The 20,406-nt window shown below is 34.5% G+C and overlaps 1 protein-coding gene across 2 annotated transcripts in view; it reads right to left on the bottom strand.

Annotated features, from left to right (window-relative positions):
- Positions 1–20,406, bottom strand: part of LOC150102042 (zinc finger CCHC domain-containing protein 8-like) — a 183,861-nt gene that overhangs the window by 128,560 nt on the left and 34,895 nt on the right. For both annotated transcript variants that reach the window (XM_090400361.1, XM_090400360.1), the window contains exons 4-5: positions 17,630–17,718; positions 4,665–4,754 (exon numbers count right to left, since the gene is read on the bottom strand). In XM_090400361.1, coding sequence (XP_090256487.1) covers positions 4,665–4,754; positions 17,630–17,718 — 179 coding nt within the window. The remainder of the gene's footprint in view (positions 1–4,664; positions 4,755–17,629; positions 17,719–20,406) is intronic.

The raw sequence follows: 20,406 nt of genomic DNA, 5'->3' as shown, positions 1-20,406 counted from the left end.
GTGCTACCCAACATTTTTCTGGAAGATTTTGAGGAAAAGGCTATTTCCTCAGCAATACTGAAATCCAAAATCTGGTTATGTTACATGGACGACATTTTCCTAATTTGGGAGCACAGCCCAGAAAACTTACCAACCTTTCTGGATCATTTAAACAATTTTCATCAAAATATAAACTTCACATCCAAACCATGTTTTGCTAATCTTTCATCAAAATAATTGTTTTGCTAATCTTTCATCAAAATATAAACTTCACATCCAAACCATGTTTTGCTAATCTTTCCTCGCCCATTCTATTTAAGTGACCATACCACCTGAGATTAGCTATGCTAATGCATTCCTGAATGCTGACAATGTCAAGTTCTTTCCTAATATCCTCATTTTTAATATGATACTGCCATTGATGCCATCTGTCCACGCCTCTAATCTTTCTCAGGACTCTCATATCTGCGGTCTCTAGTCTTTGGTCACGTGTTTTACTTCTGACCCAGCTTCCAGATCCATAAGTTAAAATTGGTTTGAACACTGTCTTGTATACAGCTAATTTAGTGTTCCGACTAATTTCTCTCTTATTCCATATCAATTTATTCCATTAACTTCCTACCATACCAGCTTTGTTGATTCTGTTATCTATTTCCATATTTAATTTACCATCATCAATAAAAACCATGCCTAAGTAGCTGAAATGTTTTACTTGTTCCACAGGTTCCCCGTTCACAACACGGTTAACATTTTCAACAATTCTACCTATTTTCATTGTCTTTTTAATGCTGACCTTCATACCATACCATATCTATTACAACAGTTATTTGATTTAGTCAGGGAATCTTGCAAACTTGGAGCGGATTTATTTAGAAGTATAACATCATCTGCATAAAGCAAAGAGCTGACATTAACATCTGCAATTCTGATATCATGTTTAATGCCACTGTTCTCCATAACGTGATCCATATAGATAATGAATAACAGAGGAGATAATATACATCCTTGTCTCACACCAGATTTAACATTAAAATATCTTCCTGTACTTCCTTCAATTCTAACTGCTGACTTACAACTCAAATAAAGACTAAGTATTGCTTGATATAATGCCCCATTGACACCATATAATTGTAGCGAATTGAATAGCTTCTCTTTCTTGTCTCATGCCTTTTCCAAATCAACAAAACTTAAATACAGATCTTTGTTATATTCCCATGCTTTCTCAACTATTTGTCGTAAAGTGAAGTATAACATCATCCGCATAAAGCAAAAAGCAGACATTAAAATCTCCAATTTTGATATCAGGTTTAATACCACTTTCCTTCATAATGTGATTCATATAGATAATAAATAACAGAGGGGAAAATGTACATCCTTGTCTGACACCAGATTTAACACTAAACCATCTTCCTGTACTTCCTTCAATCCTAATTGCCGACTTACAACTCAATTAAAGACTAAGTATTGCTTGATATAATGCTCCACTGACACTATATAACTGCAGCGTATTGAATAGCTTCTCTCTTGGCATCTTGTCATATGCCTTTTCTAGATCGACAAAACTTAAATACAAATCTTTGTTATATTTCCATGATTTTCAACTATTTGTCATAAAGTGAAGATCTGATCCTGATAGCATCTATTTGGCCTGAATCAAGCTTGTTCTTCACCATGCTTTTATTCCACAATCCTTCTCAACCGTTTCTCAAGTAAACTTGCATAAATCTTACCAGGCACACTCAGTAGGGAAATACCCCTGTAATTCTGACATTCAGTTTTATTTTCCTTTTTATATATGGGTACTATGAGAGCTCTACTCCAATCATCGGGAATTCGTCTTTCTGTCCAGCTTTCTGAACTATGCAGTGCAGCCACTGTAAGACTTTTATACCACTATAGTTCAGCATTTCTGGTCGAATATCATCTACTCCTGCTGCCTTTCCACATTTCAAGCCTTTGATAACTTTTTCTACTTCAAGTATAGATATATATTCCTGAATTTTTATACCTGCATATCATCCTCTTCATGCCTGTTGAGTGTTTTTTACCACTGTGCTATCACTGCTTGTTTCATTTAGCAATTTTTCGAAGTAATTACTCCATACTTCAAGGATATCTTTTTTCTCCCGTTTTCATGTCACCTTTATCATCTCTAAGTCCTTTTACAGCACTCTTTCCTGCATTTCTAAGCTTCTTCAACAACCTCCAGAATATTTTGTCACCTTCTTGATATTTATTTTCTATGTTTTTGACAAAGTCTTCCCATGACTTTTGTTTAGCCAGTTTTACACAGTGGTTAACTTTCTTACATTTGTCACTGTATTCTCTATGGGCACAAGCTGACTTATTTGCCAGGAACCTTTGATATGCTTTCTTCTTTTCCTTCACTGCCTCTTTAACTTCCTGTGTCCACCATGGAGTTTTGATTTTTCTATCCTTGCAGACAACTTCACTATACATGCCTCTCTGGCTGAATCAATCAGGGTTTTCTTCAAGACTTGCCACTGAATCTCCAAGGTTTGGTTCCTGTTCTCAAACTCTTTCATTTTTTCTTCAAGTCTCTGTGTATTTTAGTCTACAGTTCACATGTGAGAGCTGCTCAACTTTTATTTGCTTTAAAACTTTCTTACATGTTATTCTTTTCTTAACATTCCATCAGTTCTTAACATTTTCAAATGTACTATGATCCATACTGCACTGATTGTTATATCTGCTCAACATAATTGGTCAGCAGGATCTGCTGACTATTCATTTTTAACTGACACTGATGATCATTGTTCTTCATAGCTTCTTTCATTGCAGTAACTTCACAGAAGAATACACATGTAAACAGATTAGGAAAAGAATTAGAGGTTGTGTTGCAAAACCTAGATTCCATTACTATGCAACTAATATGTGATGAGCATAACTAGCATTTAGAGAATGATGAACAGGCCAGAATAGAAAAATAATCTCATCTGAAATGACAAATTTATCTCAGAATTAACTTTGAGAAATAATGAAATTAGTCATAATTCCTCTTAAAATCTTTAATGGAGTTTCAAACTAAGACAGAATAATATTAACTGAGCACATGAAAAAAGTTGGCAATATATGATCAATATCAAGTATAGTTTCAGAAAGAAAAAAAAAAGCATTTGGCAACAAGCAATCAAATATAATATGGTTGGCATATGTTAAGAATATGTAACCCATTCTTAACCTATGATCTGTAATATGGTAGGCATAGGTTAAGAATAGGTAAACTATTCTTAACTTAATATCTGTAAAGTTTCTCTTCTTCACATTGTAACATTGATTCAATGTTACAATGTCACATTGTAACATTGAATCAACTCATGAAATAAAGAACAGAATTAGCAAATCAACTGAATAAGAGAGAAATTAGTCAAAACATTAAACTAGCTATATATAAGACAGTGTTCAGACCAATTTATAGAGTTGGATTATAAGAAACGTAGCTGATCAAAGACCAGTGACCATAAATATGACATTTATAAGATAAATTGGGAGTGAGTAGATGGCATCAATGTCAAATTCATACTAAAAAATGAAGATATCAGGAAAGGACATTGACATTGTTAGCATTCAAGAATGTGTAAGCAGATCTTATCTCAGGTGGTATATAATCAACTTCTGTTCTCTCTAGAGGTTTCTCTCTCATTCTATTCACTTAAATAGATTGAGAAAGAAAAGGTTAACAAAGCTGATGCTTGATGCAGGATGGCAAGAAAAAAGATCCAGAAGACAAGAGCTAAGTGGGTTGATGCAGCTAGGACTGCTTTAGAAGTTCAAAAATAAGATCTGAGAATTATGGAGTTCTGAGAGATAACAGACTAATTCTGAAGAAAATTGTCTATAGGAAGTTAGTAATAATGCAACCTTATCATGTAGTGCTATCGTAAACCGCGCGGTTAGCCTAGTGGCTTTGCGCTTCGCAACCATATGCCTCGGGAAGGAGTGTCCCAGGTTCGGTTCCCGTTGTAGACGTGAGGAATTTGAGGATCTTCCTCAGGCATAGCCAAGTTAGCCGGTCTTGGGCGCGGTCAGTAGGGTTTTTTCCGCCAGTTTATCTGGTGTTTTTCATCCCGCAAACAGGCAAACTGGCCCCGTGAACATATGCCTCTACAGTCAAAAATATATCTCCCCCCCCCCAGCAGCAGACCAGGCGACGGGTCGGTTGGGAGTAGTACTAACAAGAAGTCGCATCTAAAAGTAACACGCGGACCCTGCATAGGAAGCGGGAATAACGCGTAGAAGAAGATCATGTAGTGCTATCGTAGTGATCTGTATGCTCCTTCTGGTTGCATATCAGGATAACAATCAGGATGATATTAAAATACTTTGAGACGTGTTTGAGAAATTACTACTGTTTTCGATTAATCACATTGCTGGCCAAAAGAACTTGCCACATATCACCTTTAATATCTGTAAAGCTTCTCTTCTTCACACTGTAACATTGAATGTACTCATGAAAATGGACAGACAGAGAATACAAAAAAATCGACTAAAGATGGCCAGAAATTTCAGCACAATTTGTTTTCTTCAGCATGAAAATAAGTGAAAGCCATTTTATTGAACTGTTTGTCCAGAAAGAGTTAACTTTTTTTGTATCATGAAATAAAATTAAGTTAGATATATACATAAACATATAGGAGTTTGAACAGACTTTATATATTACATACCCAGAAGCTGCAGTATGTTTTAGGGCTTCATCGTAGTCTTCTTTTTCTTGGAAACCTTCTTTCATAACTTCTCCATAATCATTATAGTAACTGATTATATTAAAGATAATTTAATCACACTCTTTTTAAATGTATAATAGACATATCTGTATAATTAAATAATATCAGCCTTAAAAGATATAACACTTTGTCAAGTAATTTTCATTAGCCACCCAACTAGCAAAGATGTGTTTCTATGTCCATCAAAATATGGATATGAAGCATGTGATAGAGTTGAAGAAACATGAATAAGTGCAAGCCAACAATTATCACCATTAAGAGGTGATAATCTTTCACACACAGAAGAACCTGTGTGTGATTATCTCGCATTCATACCTGCATCTCAGAGGACAATACTGATAAGCAGCATAAAATGCAGATTCCTTACAAATATAATGTAGCTGCAATTTTAAATTAGACAGACTAAAATGTATACAATATTATTTTAATGGCTAATATAGCCTACTTTTGTTTAGGAGTGTTCCTTATTTTACAATGACATTGGCTCTTTACTCGAATCTTAGGGCATTACTGAAGTGTTATAAAACTAATATATGAAGAATAATATAGGAGGAAAATTTGGACATACCTTTTTGGACATTGTTTTCTGTCTCCTTATCCCAGCGATACACATTCATCTGCTGTTAAGCTGTTAAAGGAGGGGGGTTTGGGGAAAGTAATGTGGGGGGAATTATTTGAAATTTGAAAGAATAATTAATTTATTGAGCTTACTTATATGTTGCTGTTTTTTTTTGTTTTTTTTAACCAGCATCATCAGGGCACAAATTACAACTGAGGTAGGGTTGTAATTTGTGCCCTGATAATAAAGTAAATTTGGAGAAGTCAGCTAAATGTGGTATCTTACATTAACTGTCTCCCAGATCTTTGGCAAATTAATACAGCCATACTTGTTAATGTTAGAATTTTTAATAGCCAATGCTGAATGTGAAAATAGTCTCTCAGACCTAGTGACTTCTATGCAGCACAGGAGTCTTCCTCCATTTAATCCTCTGTGAAGGAATATCCAGAGCATGTTCTGAAGAGTCCTGGCTTGTCATACAGATGATCATTGTTCTGATAGTTGATTCACCCATTTTTGTGTTCTTGTCCTATCTTTGCTCTAGACACACTTTATTAATTTTTCTTTATTAGTTCAAGTTTTTCTTCCAATGAGATTACTTTTTGAATCTTTTTCACATTTCCACTTTTTTGCTCACTAACTCTTTTACTCATGATTCAAAGGTTGGGAAAATACTTTAAAATAAAAAATGTAAGGAAAATAATTGAAAAGGAGGAACAAGATACGATCCTCAAAATGCTATGTAATTAGCAGGCGACATAAATTTTAGTGGTAAATTTGGAACATAGTCTATATGGAAATAGTGTAGTAGGCCATTAAAAAATAACTTTGTAAAATGTTTTAAATCGGTAACTAAGTTATTTCATTCAGGTGAGTAATTTTTTAAAATATCCACAAAAAATGTATAGATAGAAAATTTTTTAATTATGTAACATTTATTTTAAAGATGATGCACTAATCAGGAGTGCATTAATTGAGGGATTGCTGTATTAGTATCTGCTTTGGTTATAATGTTTTTTATAATTGCAATTTTTTTAGGACTAATATTTCTTTAGGTGAAATGTTACTCTTGGGAGGTGTGGATTTTGTCAGAATTCTGACCATGTCCAAATGAATATTATCAGTCACTGTGGGATAGAGATCATAGATATTACATTCAATACTGATCAATTTATAAAATAATTATATGTCTAGAAGTGGAGTAATAACAAAATTATGACCTCTACTAAGGTGGGTGACAGTGTCTTCTGTGAATGGCTGTAACAATAAACTAACTACTATGTGATCTTGCACTAATTGCAGCCAGGATGAGTTTCACTATCAGAGCTTCGTATTTTTCAGGTGACAGTTTTTGATTTTCTAAAATTATTTAGATGCTTCAGTTTTGGAGATGATGTAGAGGACTGAGTCCTGGGTTTAGTATTTCAGATAATTCTTGCAATGAAGAAACAGCAGTGTGGATTTTGCAAGCCCAAAGTGGATGCTAATGATCTCTTCATGGATTAATGCTAAGCTCACCTGCATATAGTATGTTTGGCTTTTAAACTTCTGTTTGAATATTACAGTCAGGAATTGTATTAGTGTCCTGGCATCTTTTAAGGAAGATAACCATATTGAGTTGTACCAATCTGAGTTTCCACATACCTAATCGAAGTGCTTTACATGCAATAGCTTTTCTGTGTAGATTCTTTATATGTAGGGATGGACTAAGGCAATGGTGGTTATTCATAGCTGTACTTTATGATATAAACAACACTAGAATAAAAAAATGAGTAATTAATTAATTAAACTTATGAATATTTTTCTGGTTTTCTAACCATCATCAGAGCAGAAATTATACATGTGGTAACACAGCACTAAATTAGATTGCTGCAGAAGCAATTCAAATTCCAAATGAAAAGGAATTAATGTTCTAACAAGGTACCCCCCCCCGAGGGGCTGGACAACAAAGTTAATTCAGAGAAGTCTGACTATGTAGACTTAGAATGTGCATCTCCCAGATCTTTGAGAAATTAATGCAGCCAATACTTTAAATTTAAAGATGCCAAGAAATTATATTCTTCGTTTAATCCTTCATCCAAGTGAAACAAAGTTTGAGCATAAAGTCATTTTACGACTGGACTACTTGTATATAGAGACTAATGTCTTCACATCAATTACCTTAGTATCCCATAATGCAAAACATTAGGGATACTAAGGCAATTGATGAAAAGGCGATCCTTTTCAATATAAAGAGTATTAAAGGAAAGAAAACAGAGCTTGTAGAAGAACCAGAAAATTATCATGTGGACATAACTGGCATCACTGAAACAAAGAAGAAAAAAAAAAGGTGAGAACTTACTAAATAATAAGTACAGGATGTTGTATTCAGTCAATAATGTTCAATGAAAGGAAAGAGTAGTGATAGCATTCAGTTTATAATGATAAACTGAATGATTTTAAGGCAGTTTCAAGTAGAGTTATGTGGGCTAACTTCAAAATGGGGAAATGGACAATAAAACTTATTTGTGCTTATGGTCCCACAGAATGATCTCCTAGGGAAGAAATAGAGGAATTTTTGAGAAAGTTTGAGAATGAGAAAATTTGGAGAAAAGGGCAAGGCTAATAATAATAGTAAGTATCTGATGGATTTCTGCTTAACATATAGACTAGTCATTACTAACACCATGCTCCAACATAAAGACGTGCACAAGTTCACACAGAGAAAAGACAACAAATAAGAAAATCCTCGCTATGTTATTGTTGATAGTAATATCTTCATGATGATTTAGGATACAAGAATGTACAAAGGATTTGAAACTGGAAGTGACCATCACTTAGTTTTAAGCAGGATAAAACTGAATAGCACAATGAACAGAATAGTATGTAAAGTTTTAAAAAGAATTGAAGTTGAGCTGCTTTTACATGAACTGTAGACACATTACTGAAAAAAGAATGAAAAATTGAAAACAAGAACCAAACCTTGGAGTCTCAGTGCCAAACTCTGAAGAAGACTTTAGCTGATTCAGCAAGGGAGGTATGTGGTGAAGACATCTGCAAGGAATGAAAAATAAGAATGCAAGATGGACACAGAATTAAAGAAGCAGTTCTGGTTAAGAAGAAAGCATACTGAAAATTCCTAGGAAATCAGTTGGTATATGACCTAAAAGAATAAAAAATGAAAGAGAGCTAAGCAATGTGTGAAAGTAGCTAAATGAAAAAAAGAATCATGGGAAGACTTCTGTAAGAATAGAAGGCAAATGTCAGGAAGGAAGTCAAAATTCTGGAAGCTATAGAAAAAAGCTCAGAAATGGAGGAAACAGTACTGTAAAAGTAATCAAAGATGATAAAGGTTACATGAAAACTGAAAATAAGGATATCCTAACTGTCTGGAGTAATTACTTTGAAACACTGTTAAATGCAACAAGCAGTGACAGAACTGTAGTAGAAAATTCTCAAGTGAAATGCAAACAGGAGTACATATCAATACTTGATATAGAAAAAGCTATCAAAAATTTGAAGCGTGGAAAGGCAGCTGGAGTAGATAATATATGACCAGAAAGGCTCAAATATGGAAGTATAAAAATTCTGCAGTGGCTTCATAATAATAATACAGAGGGTGTAGTTAAAAGGTTGATTTCTAGTTGATTGAGTAGCGTTCTCATAGTTTCCATCTATAAAAAAAGGGAATAAAGCTGGATGTGAGAATTACAGAGGAATTTCCCTAGGTTTCCAAGTAAGATTCATGCAAGCATACTTGAAAAGAGGTTGAGAAAATTTGTAGAAGAGAAACTGGGAGAAAAACAAGGATCCAGGTAAAACAGAGGTCATCAGGGTCAGATTTTCATTTTGCAACAAATTGTTGAGAAATCATGGGAGTATGACAAGCATCTTGCCCATGGAAAAGCTTTCAAAAAGGACTACAGTAAATGGAACATTAAACAAAGCAAACAGTCTATTTTAAGTTGTAAGTCAGCAGTTAGAATTGAAGGAAATACAGGAAGATGGTTTGATGTAAAATCAGATATAAGACACTTTTCATTTTTCACATATTTCAGATATAAGACAAGTATTCACATTATCTCCACTCTTATTCATCATTTATATGGATCACATTATAAAAGAAAGTAGTATTAGGCCTGATATTAGAATTGGAGATGTCAAACCTAGCTCTCTGCTTTGTGCAGATGATGTTATACTCCTAAACAGATCCAGCTGAAGTCTCCACGATTCTCTAACTAAACTGCATAACAGCTGTAAGAAATTTTGCATGAAAATCAGCAATAAAAAGACCAAAACTATGAAAATACGCAGAAATACTGAACACATCAACTACATTCCGAATGAAATGCAAGTAAAGTAAGAACAAGTAAAATATTTCAGCTATTTTGGCACAGTTTTTAGTAAAGATGATAAGTTAAATCTGTAAATAGACAACATAAGATGCAAAGCTGGTAAAGTGGGGAGCCAGATGAATAAATTTATATGGCATAAGAAAAAAATTAGCCAAAACATAAACTAGGAATATACAAGAAGGTGCTTAAACCAGTTTTAAGTTAGGGATCTGAGAGTTGAGTTAGAAATAAAATATATGATCAAAGACTAGAGACTACAGATAGTAAAGTTCTTAGAACAATTAGGGACCTGAACAGATGGCATCAATGGCAGAATCACATTAAAAATGAAGACATTAAGAAGGAACTTGGCAATGTTCGCGTTCAAGAATGTGTGAGCAGAGCTAATCTAAGATGGTATAGTGATTTAAATAGAATGAGAGAGGAAATATTAGCAAAACAGGTGTTTGACCCTAAGATGGTAAGAAAAAGACCCAGAAGAAGACTAAGGTGTAGGTGGATTGATTCAGTCAGAAGTGCCTTAGAAGAATGCAGCATAAGATATGACAATATTGGAGTGCTGACAAATAATAGACTAATTTGGAAGAAAATTGTTGACAGGAGATTAATCATAATGTAAACTTAACCATGTGGTGCTATCATAGTAGCCTGAACATCCCTTGAGGGTACATATCAGCAAATTGATGACGATGATGGTGGCTCACTGTCAACTAAGCGTAACACTGCTTTTCACAGTCCACTTCATCTATGTTAAAGGGCTTAACCAGGGTAGACTATATAGTGTTGTTCCTCGGTTCTTAACACTGTAAACTCATGGAATCATCATTGCTATTTATTTTAATCTTCTTATGTAGATGTTGTATGTAAAGTATAGAATTTTGTCTCTTTCCAGATATACCATTTTTCCAGTGTAAAATGCTTACCCTAGCTTTTGTGATCTTCTTTTCAGGTCCCTTGAATATGTTCAACCCAAAGAATTTTTTCAATATGCCTGTTTATCCTATACTAGAAATAAATCTACACATAAAATAAATTTAATAGATAGCTTGGGCTCCTTCAATGCAGCAGAGGTTTTTAAAGATTTACTTGGATCCCTATTTTCTTAAGCTGTATGCAAAGCAGGAAAAATTCATCAAAGATGCTGGAGGAGGGGGGGGGGGGATCAGCATAAGGCAATTTCATAGGATCTATGCTGATCAAGCAAAAAAAAAATATGTTAAAATGAACAATGAGCTATATGTATGTGATTCCTGTTACAAAATCCATAAACCAAAAAAAGGTCTTCCTTAATGATTTACAAGGTTTCCTAAAGTTTCATGTATATAATAGTCCCTATATTCACATTTAGTCGATTTAGTTAGTTCCCGAGTTAGTCGATCTCTGGCACATGCAAGCAGGTTTTCTCTGCCATAAACTTGGGTTTTTCATCCCATAAATTCAAGAAATTGATTGTAGAACCCACACTATTTTCAGACAGTAAATATAATGTTAGGATTAGGGACCATGAGATGGCAAAACTCATCAGCCACCTCTCTTCACCGAATGCAGTGCAGTGTATGGTTAGTCACAGTCTTGGGCTAGCTATCTCTGATTGACTGCTGGTGGAGATTGAACTGCTCCTCAGTCTCCAAAAGTTAGACAGGACTAAAATGGCCTCACCTACTCCCTACAGGGAAATAAAAGGCATTAGCCGATTTATTTATTTATTTTAAATACCAAGTTAAGTTCCTCCTGAAAAAGCTGTGAAGCTGTTCTTCAAGATATTGGTTATAACAAAATGTTGATGTAATAAAAATAACTTTTTATGCTGATTATGTGCAGACATTTTTAAAATAAAATATTTCAGCAATTTTATCTAAACAGAAAAGGCCTACAATATTTTATGAAGAATCTGTATGTGCTAAGGAAAAGTAGTCATTCTCATGTTCAACATACTTGAATTAGTAAATGATAGATAAACCTTTTTTTGATCCTATAAACCATGTAGTTCCATGTCAAAATAGTTATCCTTTTATGAAATGAACTAACATTTACTTGCTTTAACCCATTTAATATTCTGAACAATAATCATAAACAATCAATAATTCTGTTTGGTTTTATTACTGATATCACGAAATTATGTTTTCTATCATTCATTACAAGTCATCTTTTGTTTATTCAACTTGTTTTAGAGAGAAATCACAGCATGGTGCACAGTAACTAGAAAGATATCTATAGGATGAGAACAGCTTTTGTTTCAAGTAGTTGGATAATCTGTTAATTTTAAAAGCATTAAATATGATAAAAATTATTTACAGCCTATATTAGGGGTTGGAAACCATGCTGCCCAAACGTGCATTTTTGGTGACCCATAAAAGGTTGAGCATACTTACATGGCATGTGGATCTTATGTTGAATTATTTAAATAATACATTTTATAATATGAATAATAAATTAAAAATAATTTTATATCTATACTTCGTGATATCAATGTGCAACTTGGCACAAGTCATCCGTGTTTTTTAAGATTGATATAATAAAAATTGATAACTTAAGTATTTTTTCACTCGCTGTTTTCACTAAATTAAATGCTTGCGGCCTGATTATTACAAATAAAAGCTGAATGTGGCCCGCGAGTTTGAAAACGTTGCCGACCCCTGGCCTATATGACTGGCTAGTGACTGCTAGGAAGAAGACTGCTATTAAGATCATGTTGAAAAGATAAGCCTATTTTATTAAAAAGTGTGATATTGACATATTCTGTATTAGATTTAGTTTATATTGAGATCATCTTACTTTAGTTTAGATAGTTCCTGAATTTTTAAAGTACTCTATGATATGATAACTGCTTGAATGTAGGCATGGTGACAATGGAGGCCAAGATATCTTTAATGAGAGATTTTGTTCAGTGTAGCATGTGAAATGTAATTGTTAAGAAAGGTGAAAAAATTGTAGAAGAAAAGGGAGAATGAAAAGGATGTCATGAGAGAAACAGAGCACTTAAGTGAAGTCCTTCAGAGGAAAAAAAGAGATGTAATGTAAGAAAAATGTATGGCAAAATGGGAGAGAGAGAGTAAGGAGAATTTTTTTATGGTAATTATATGATCAGAGGAGTATTTAAAACAGCAAGAGCCTAAATTTTGTTTCCCTAGTGAAAAAATTAATGATTTCAGAGAGGTTGTCATAATGCAAAAAATGTAAAATTAAAGAGTTTACTGTTTTGACAGGCACTAATAATTTGAAAGGCAAGAAGTATGGTATAGAAGAAAATGTGAAAAGATTATTGGAAGAAGCATGAGAGAGAGAAAAGATTGTGAGTCTGCTGACTTACTATGACAAGCGAGTTGAGGAGGAGGGCCATGATTGCAAATGAAATGTGGAGGTTGAGCAGAAGTTGTGTGCAGTTTGTAGACCCATTAACTGAATTTGATGGAAGGACTTATATAAAAAATCAGCTCAGCTAATGCCTTTTTATTCCTGTATAGGGAGTAGGCAAGGCCGTTTAGCCCTATCTTACTTTTGGAGACTGGGTGGGCGGTTCAATCTCCACTGGCAGCCAATCAGAGATAGTTGGCCCAAGGCTATCACTAATTAAGCGACACACAGTGAAGAGAGACAGCTCAACAAGTGCTGCCATCTTGTGGTCCCTAACACTAACACAATATATTTAATGTCTGAAATAATGTGGATCCTACGATCGATTTTCTTGAGTTTACAGGATGAAAAACCCGAGTTTCCGGGAGAAAAAACCCGCTTGCCTGTGCCAGAGATAGACTAGCTCGGGAACCGGTCGAAAAAAGGCTTAGAAAAATTTCCTCTGGTCAATGACTAGATTCAAAACAAAGCCTTCCTTTGTGCGGTCAAGCGCCGTGGTGTGCAAACGCCACAACCACTGAGCTACACAGGCTATTACTAGAATCGAACTCACGAGATTCTTTCTTTGAGTGTCTCACTCTAAGAGTACAAATACTACAAAGGACTTATATAAGGCTGATGAAATAATGGATTTGTAGTTAGGCATCTCAAGAATGCACTGTTCAGAGGAAGTCAGTGAAACCAGTACTACTGGGAGGGGAGGGGAATACATATATGCAGACATCCATGAGGCAAGCAGGAGTGAGGACAGCCTCCTAAAAATGAAGAATCTAGTCACCTAGGTAACAAACTTAAATAGATAAAGATAAAAAAGATAGTTGTGAGCCTAAAAAGATACTGCAGTTTATGTATACTAATGCCAGAAGTATCACGAATAAGAGGGAGAAGATTCTGGCACTGGTTGGTGCAACCTTGTCACACGTTATATGCATTAGTAAGACTTAGCTAAAAGCAGATGATGTAAAATGTATATAACGTAGTTATATAGATGAATATAGTATTTTCTACGAGCACAGAGGGAATAGAATGGGGAAGAGGTGCTGCTGATGGCAGTAAGTGAATTGCAGCCAAAAAGAGTAGAAGATCACAATGAAAACAGAGAGGTGGAAGGCAATGCAGTTGAGACAATCTGGTGTAAGATAGAAGTCAACAGGATGCAAGATAGAGTTAGTTGCTGCTGTAGGCCAGGGGGTGCAAGGGTAGATGACATGCAGTGGTAAATTTGCACAATGAGATCAAGCAAGTAATAAGGGCTGCAACTACAAGGACAAAGACTGGAAGTCAGAAAATAATTTATTCACCTACTAAAAGATAACTATTTGAAACAACATGCGATGCAGGGGACTCACAGTTTGAGAGTGCTAGATCAGGTAATCACACCACCTCTGAATGACTGAATGAGCAGAGTGATCATGCAATCTTCACTTGGAAGGTGGTCAAACATGAAAATTGTAGTTAAGAAGAGATGTACATAAAACTACAGGGCAAAGAAGGAATTAACCACGCAGGCCAAAGGAAATCCTAAGTTCTTTTGCTATGTGACAAGCAAAAAGAAGAAACTATGGAAAGAAAACGGAAGTACTGATGGTAGGAGGGTAACAAAAAGAAACAGATGAAACAGTTGTTGAGTGACAACTTTGCAAGAGTTTATCATCTAGGTGAAATACTGTAGTGCCAGATTTGAGAACAGACTGATGAATTAGAAGTACTTAGGATCAGTGGTGGCTTGTGGCTTGAAATCATTGGGGGGGTGCTGCAACTTTCGAAACATACATACACAGTGTAAGTACGGTGTATACATGTTTGGATAAAAAATCAAAATTATGGTAAAAATTTTAAAAAAAAATTAAACATGAAAAAATATTATTTATTATCGATCAAATTATACAGTTTGGTATAATTCAAAATTACTTAAAAATAAAATATATTCTTCTTGTTTTGTTTCATGAAAAAATATTGTTTATTATTGATAAAATTATACAGTTTAGTATAATTCAAAATTACTTAAAAATAAAATCCATTCCTTTAATTATAATTAAAGGAATGGATTTACAATTTTTGGACATTACAATGAAATCCTTTAATTGTAATGTCCATATATTTAGAGACAGAGTAAACACGATAAGTACTACGAACTCTCTACTACTGGTGCAAACTGCATATAAACAACAGTGGAACTGCGTGACGGACAGTTCCGCATCTCACTATGATGTACATATGCTTGTACACGTAGCAATATGACACTGTGGTAAACACAGTGCTGCTAGCATCCTTCACCCTCCTAAGTGCTACAAGATGCATTTTTATTATTTTTTATGCAAAATAAGAGACTTGTATAGGATTGTTGATGATAAAATTAAATATTACAAGCAAATATAAATAAATTAATAAATAAAAATAATAGAAGGGTACATGGCAGGAATTTGATGATGATGATGATGATGATGATAAATATATTTATATATTAGAAAAATTGGGGGTGCTGCAATTCCACAATGCCTATGCACGAGCCGCTCCTGCTTAGGATACTGAAGAGTGCAAATATAGCCATAGATATCAGCTGGCATTTTAAAAGAACATGCAAAGGAACTGGAACTGTCCATGACTGGACTGTTTAACTTGCACCTCAGCTCTGGTAAAGTTCCAAGGAAGTGGAAGGAGGACAAAATAGTTCCATTTCATAAAGGAGACTCTAAGACACAGGTAGCAAATTATAAACCAATCAGTATTTTGGATAGTGGTGGTAAAGGTATTAGAGAAGCTAATCAAAGGCAAAAATTTCAGGAATGGGTGGATAAGAATATGATACTCCATGGAGGACAGCATGGTATTGTGAAGGATAGGTCATGCATTAGTAATTTACTCACACAGAGTGGCAGCTGAGCTGGATGACGGGAATGGTTTTCTAAATAAGCAACACGTAGACACAGTTTAAAATATTTAATTAACATGGATTAATTACAAATATTTTGATTCATGTATATTTCAAATTGTAATTAACTCATCTTAATTAAATATTTTCAACTGTGTCTATGTGTTACTTATTAAGAATAAATAATGCACAGTTATCTATTAACAAGCATATAAAGGAAATGGCTACATGTTGAAACTGTTGGATTTTGTAAAAATATAGGATTAGACATGAAACTATTCCAAAGACTGAAGCAAATGGGGAATGAATATGAAGCTGGTGATATGGGATAGTGATGGACAAACACCAAAGAGTAGTCTATTAAGGAGCGGAATTCAGGAAAAAAGCAGGTGACTAGTGATGCCTGCAGGGCTCTGTGCTTGGACACTGCTATTTAATTTGTAAATAAATGCTATAGGAAATAATTTTAAGGGAAATATTGGGTTACTTGCTGATGATTTAAAACCGGAAAGTGCAATAGTTAATGAAAGTAATGTAGAGACCCTGCATAATAATTTCAATAAGCTGACAGTATGCAAAAGATAATGGGTGTAGTTTGGCAGTTACTCCTTTTGAGATGAAAAGATTACAACCTGTGTACTATATTGACAGAACTGTAATCCAAGAAATGGATGAAACTAGAGATTTATAGATTGATATATTTATAGATTTATAGAAATATATATATATATATATATATATATATATATATATTGTTCCCACCCATGAAAGGCTGTAAACTTACAGCACATTAGTACTGTGGGTGGAATAAGAATTCTTTTATTAATTTTTAAAATATTTTTATTCATTTTTGACATAATCCAGAAACTCTGCTCTAGAGATCAAATATGGTACTTTTTCAAGTCCCTTCAGTCCTCCAGATAAGGGGGGAGGAGGGATTTCGCACCAAGCAATTAACTTCATCTCCCAAAACAATCATAAATATCTGTACGCTCAGCAAGATTTGAACTCACAGCCTGTTAGTTAGGGAGCAGATATATGCTAACCTCCTGGCAAATCAGGCAACAGGTCATTTAGTGAATGAAGAAAATGCATACAGAAGTAAGGAAGTTATCATTCTGTTTTATAATGTATTAATATTGCAAACTCAGGATTACTCTGTGTAGGTCGAGTCACCTGGGTTTCTTGGGGAACGAGGAAGTGGTGGAGAGAATCCAGAGGCAAGTGACTAAGATAGTGAGGGGGCTGGGGAATGCTTCCTACAACAACAGATTCAGAGTTTGTGGGTTGCTGATAAGTGGAATAGAATGAATATGACAGAAACACATAAGTTACTAAAAAAATTTTATAGTTATAGGATTGATACCAAGGAATGGGTGGGGGGGGGGACAGAATAAAAAGTCATTCCCAGAAAATGAGTAAGAGTGTGGTCAGTAAAGGGCTCAGGACTAGCCTTTTATCTTGGAGGTAGTGAATAAATGGAATGGGTTGCTACATCTGTGACTGTGATAAATTGCCAGTGAAGAATGCATTCCAGAAGTATGATAGGTACTGGATAGTATGAACCTACCATGATGAATTTTTGGAATCCATTGAGAGTCCCAAGCAATAATAATAATAACTTATTATAATAATATGTTAACATATTGAAACTAACTAAAAAAAGATGTAACATATTTTGCTTACTTTCATATAAGAAATATTCTTCAAGTGAACATATTTCATTATTTTAACTTTTAAAATACTTTTTCAACTTCTTGTAATCATATTAACAAATAAAAGATACAGTGGGGTTTGCCAAGATGAGACTGAGGTATCTTCTGGATGACTAATATCAATGCAGAAATCTTGAGTTGATGCAGATACTGCCTCCACCTATATATAAAAATTACACAATTCATTGATTAAGTGTTTCCAATGCATATTATTATGATTATTCTATTATTAACATCCAATCTCCATGGAGACGGAGACTCATTGTGGGAGATACACATTACTGCACACAATGCTCATCCAATCATGCCTTAAAATGATTCAATGTGTTTACATTCACAACATGCTCAGGCAGTGCATTCCACTCATCAACCACTCTCCATGCAAAGAACCTTCTCCTCATTCCTCTGCTCACACACCCTCTTTATACAGTTTCCAGTGATGGCCTCTTGTCCTATCCCCCCCTCTCTCGTTCTATGCTAAATCTCTTCCATGTCAACCGGATAACAATCCCTGACTAGCTTATATGTCTCAATCATATCCCATCCCCTCCTCCTATTCATTAGGCTTTGCAATTTACATCTCTCAATCTGTCCTCCCTCGTACTCCACATTCCAAAAGCCACTGACAACTTTTATGAGTATTCTCTGGATCCTTACCAACATATCGTTTTTTTTTATATAATGAAACCTGTGGTGAATTCATCACTAAAAAACACACATACTAACTACAGTGATAAGTTTTAATACATAAATATTTCATCCCAAGTATCTTGGGACATCCTCAGTGCAGTCATTCAAACAATACTAGGAATAACATACAGTTAGGGCACATGATTACAATGGAATCTCAATATGCGTGCAGTAACGTGTTATAGAAGTAAATTAAAATATAACTGAAAAAAATAAAAATAAAATAAAAAATTTAAAAAACCATAATTATATATAATTATAATTAATAATTATATTAATTATTATTAATTATTACTGTGGTCTTATGTGTTCTTTTAATAACATATATAAAGAGACTATTTTACACAATTCTGTATGACAATTTCCCATACTTTAGGAATAGCAAGAATGTCGTTGCAGTTTAAATTTGGTCTGTGTAGTAAGGCTTCAGCACTTTTTGTATACAAACGTACATGTTTATATAATGATCTATGTTAAAGTTTTGACTTTTCCCAATGGATCCTATGGTTTGGGTTTTCAACTCCGTGTGTTGAGAGAGACCAGATTTCTGCAGTTTGAAAAGACGTATGTAGTGTTGATGTTCCGAGATGTGTTTCTGAACAGATGTTACCTGAATTTTATGAGATCCCATGCTCCTGCAATTTGTCTTACTTTGGACAAACAGGTAGATCTGTTCAGAAACGCATCTTGGAACATCAAGACCACATTCGTCTTTTCAAACCGCAGAAATCTGGTCTCTCTCAACACAGAGTTGAAAACCCAAACCATAGGATTCATTGGGAAAAGTCGAAACTTTTACATAGATCTTTATATAAACATGAATGTTTATATAAAGAAAGTTCTTACTATTCCTAAAGTATGGGAAATTGTCATACAGAATTGTGTAAAATAGTCTCTTTATATATGTTGTTATTTTATTTTTTATTTTAATTTTATTTTTTTCAGTTATATTTTAATTTACTTCTATAACACATTACTGCACACATATTGAGATTCCATTGTAATTATGCGCCCTAACTGTATGTTATTCCTAGTATTGTTTGAATTACTGTACTGAGGATGTCCCAAGATACTTGGGGTGAAATATTTACGTATTAAAACGTATCACTGTGGTTAGTACGTGTGTTTTTTAACATATCCTTGTCACCATGAAAACCCAGTGACCAGATCTTGCACAATAATCCATTTGAGGCTTGATCAAGGCCTTATACAATGGCATCATAACCTCTTTATTTCTGCATGTCAGGGTCCTCTGCATCATTACTGTTATCCGATGTGATGTCTTCACAACTTGTGCAATGTGGCCCTAAATTTCAGGTCTTTGTCTGCCACAACTCCCAAATCTCTCATTTCCTCCAAGTGGGATACTGCGGATCCCATCGTTGCTTACCAAATTTCAAACCTTACACTTTGCAACACTGAATTGAAAGTTCCACTTACCTACCCATTCTTGTAACCTATTCAAGTCCACTTGTAAGGCCATAACAGCTGCTTGACTCTGCATTGTTCTCCCTAGTTTTGCATCATCTGCAAACAGCTGCATCACTAGTTAAATCCCAATATCATTAACATACAAACTGAACAACGATGGCCCCAAAATCAACCCCTGCGGTACATCACTAGTGACCTTCCTCTAACAGGATACTGTATTCTCATATACAACTTTCTGATACCTTTCAAATACATTCACACATTATTGCCTGTTATATATTTCTTTATCAATTCCCAAGAAGCATTTATTTCCTTACCACTCAACTCCTCATTCTATGCTATAGCTCCAAGCTGTCGCATGAGCTTGTCATAATCACCACCCTTATAATTCCACATATATCCTTTCCTCACAGAAGTCAGCATATGGCTAGCCACAACCCAGGTGATCACTTCATGATCACTCTCACAAACTGGAGGAAAGTACTAAATCCCACTCACATTCTCTGACAATATGATCAGATCTAAAACTCTCAATCCTCGCTTATCCTGCCTGAGGTAGTTATCTCTCAAGAAGTCAAGAAATTCATTTTCCTTATTCCTAAATGCTATAACTTCATTCCAATCTATACTGCCATAATTAAAATCACCCATAACGCCTATAGCATTACAAAGCTGTGAGTGGACTAAAGGTTAAATAACCCAGGCTCTACCTCAGAGACCAAATATG

This window comes from Typopeltis vanoorti, chromosome 11 (genome assembly GCF_054136105.1).
Source record: "Typopeltis vanoorti isolate ZY-2024b chromosome 11, IOZ_Tvanoo_1.0, whole genome shotgun sequence".
Taxonomy (NCBI): Eukaryota; Metazoa; Arthropoda; class Arachnida; order Uropygi; family Thelyphonidae; genus Typopeltis; species Typopeltis vanoorti.
Note: the sequence above shows the minus strand (reverse complement) of the source record. Positions and strands in the feature narration are given on the sequence as shown.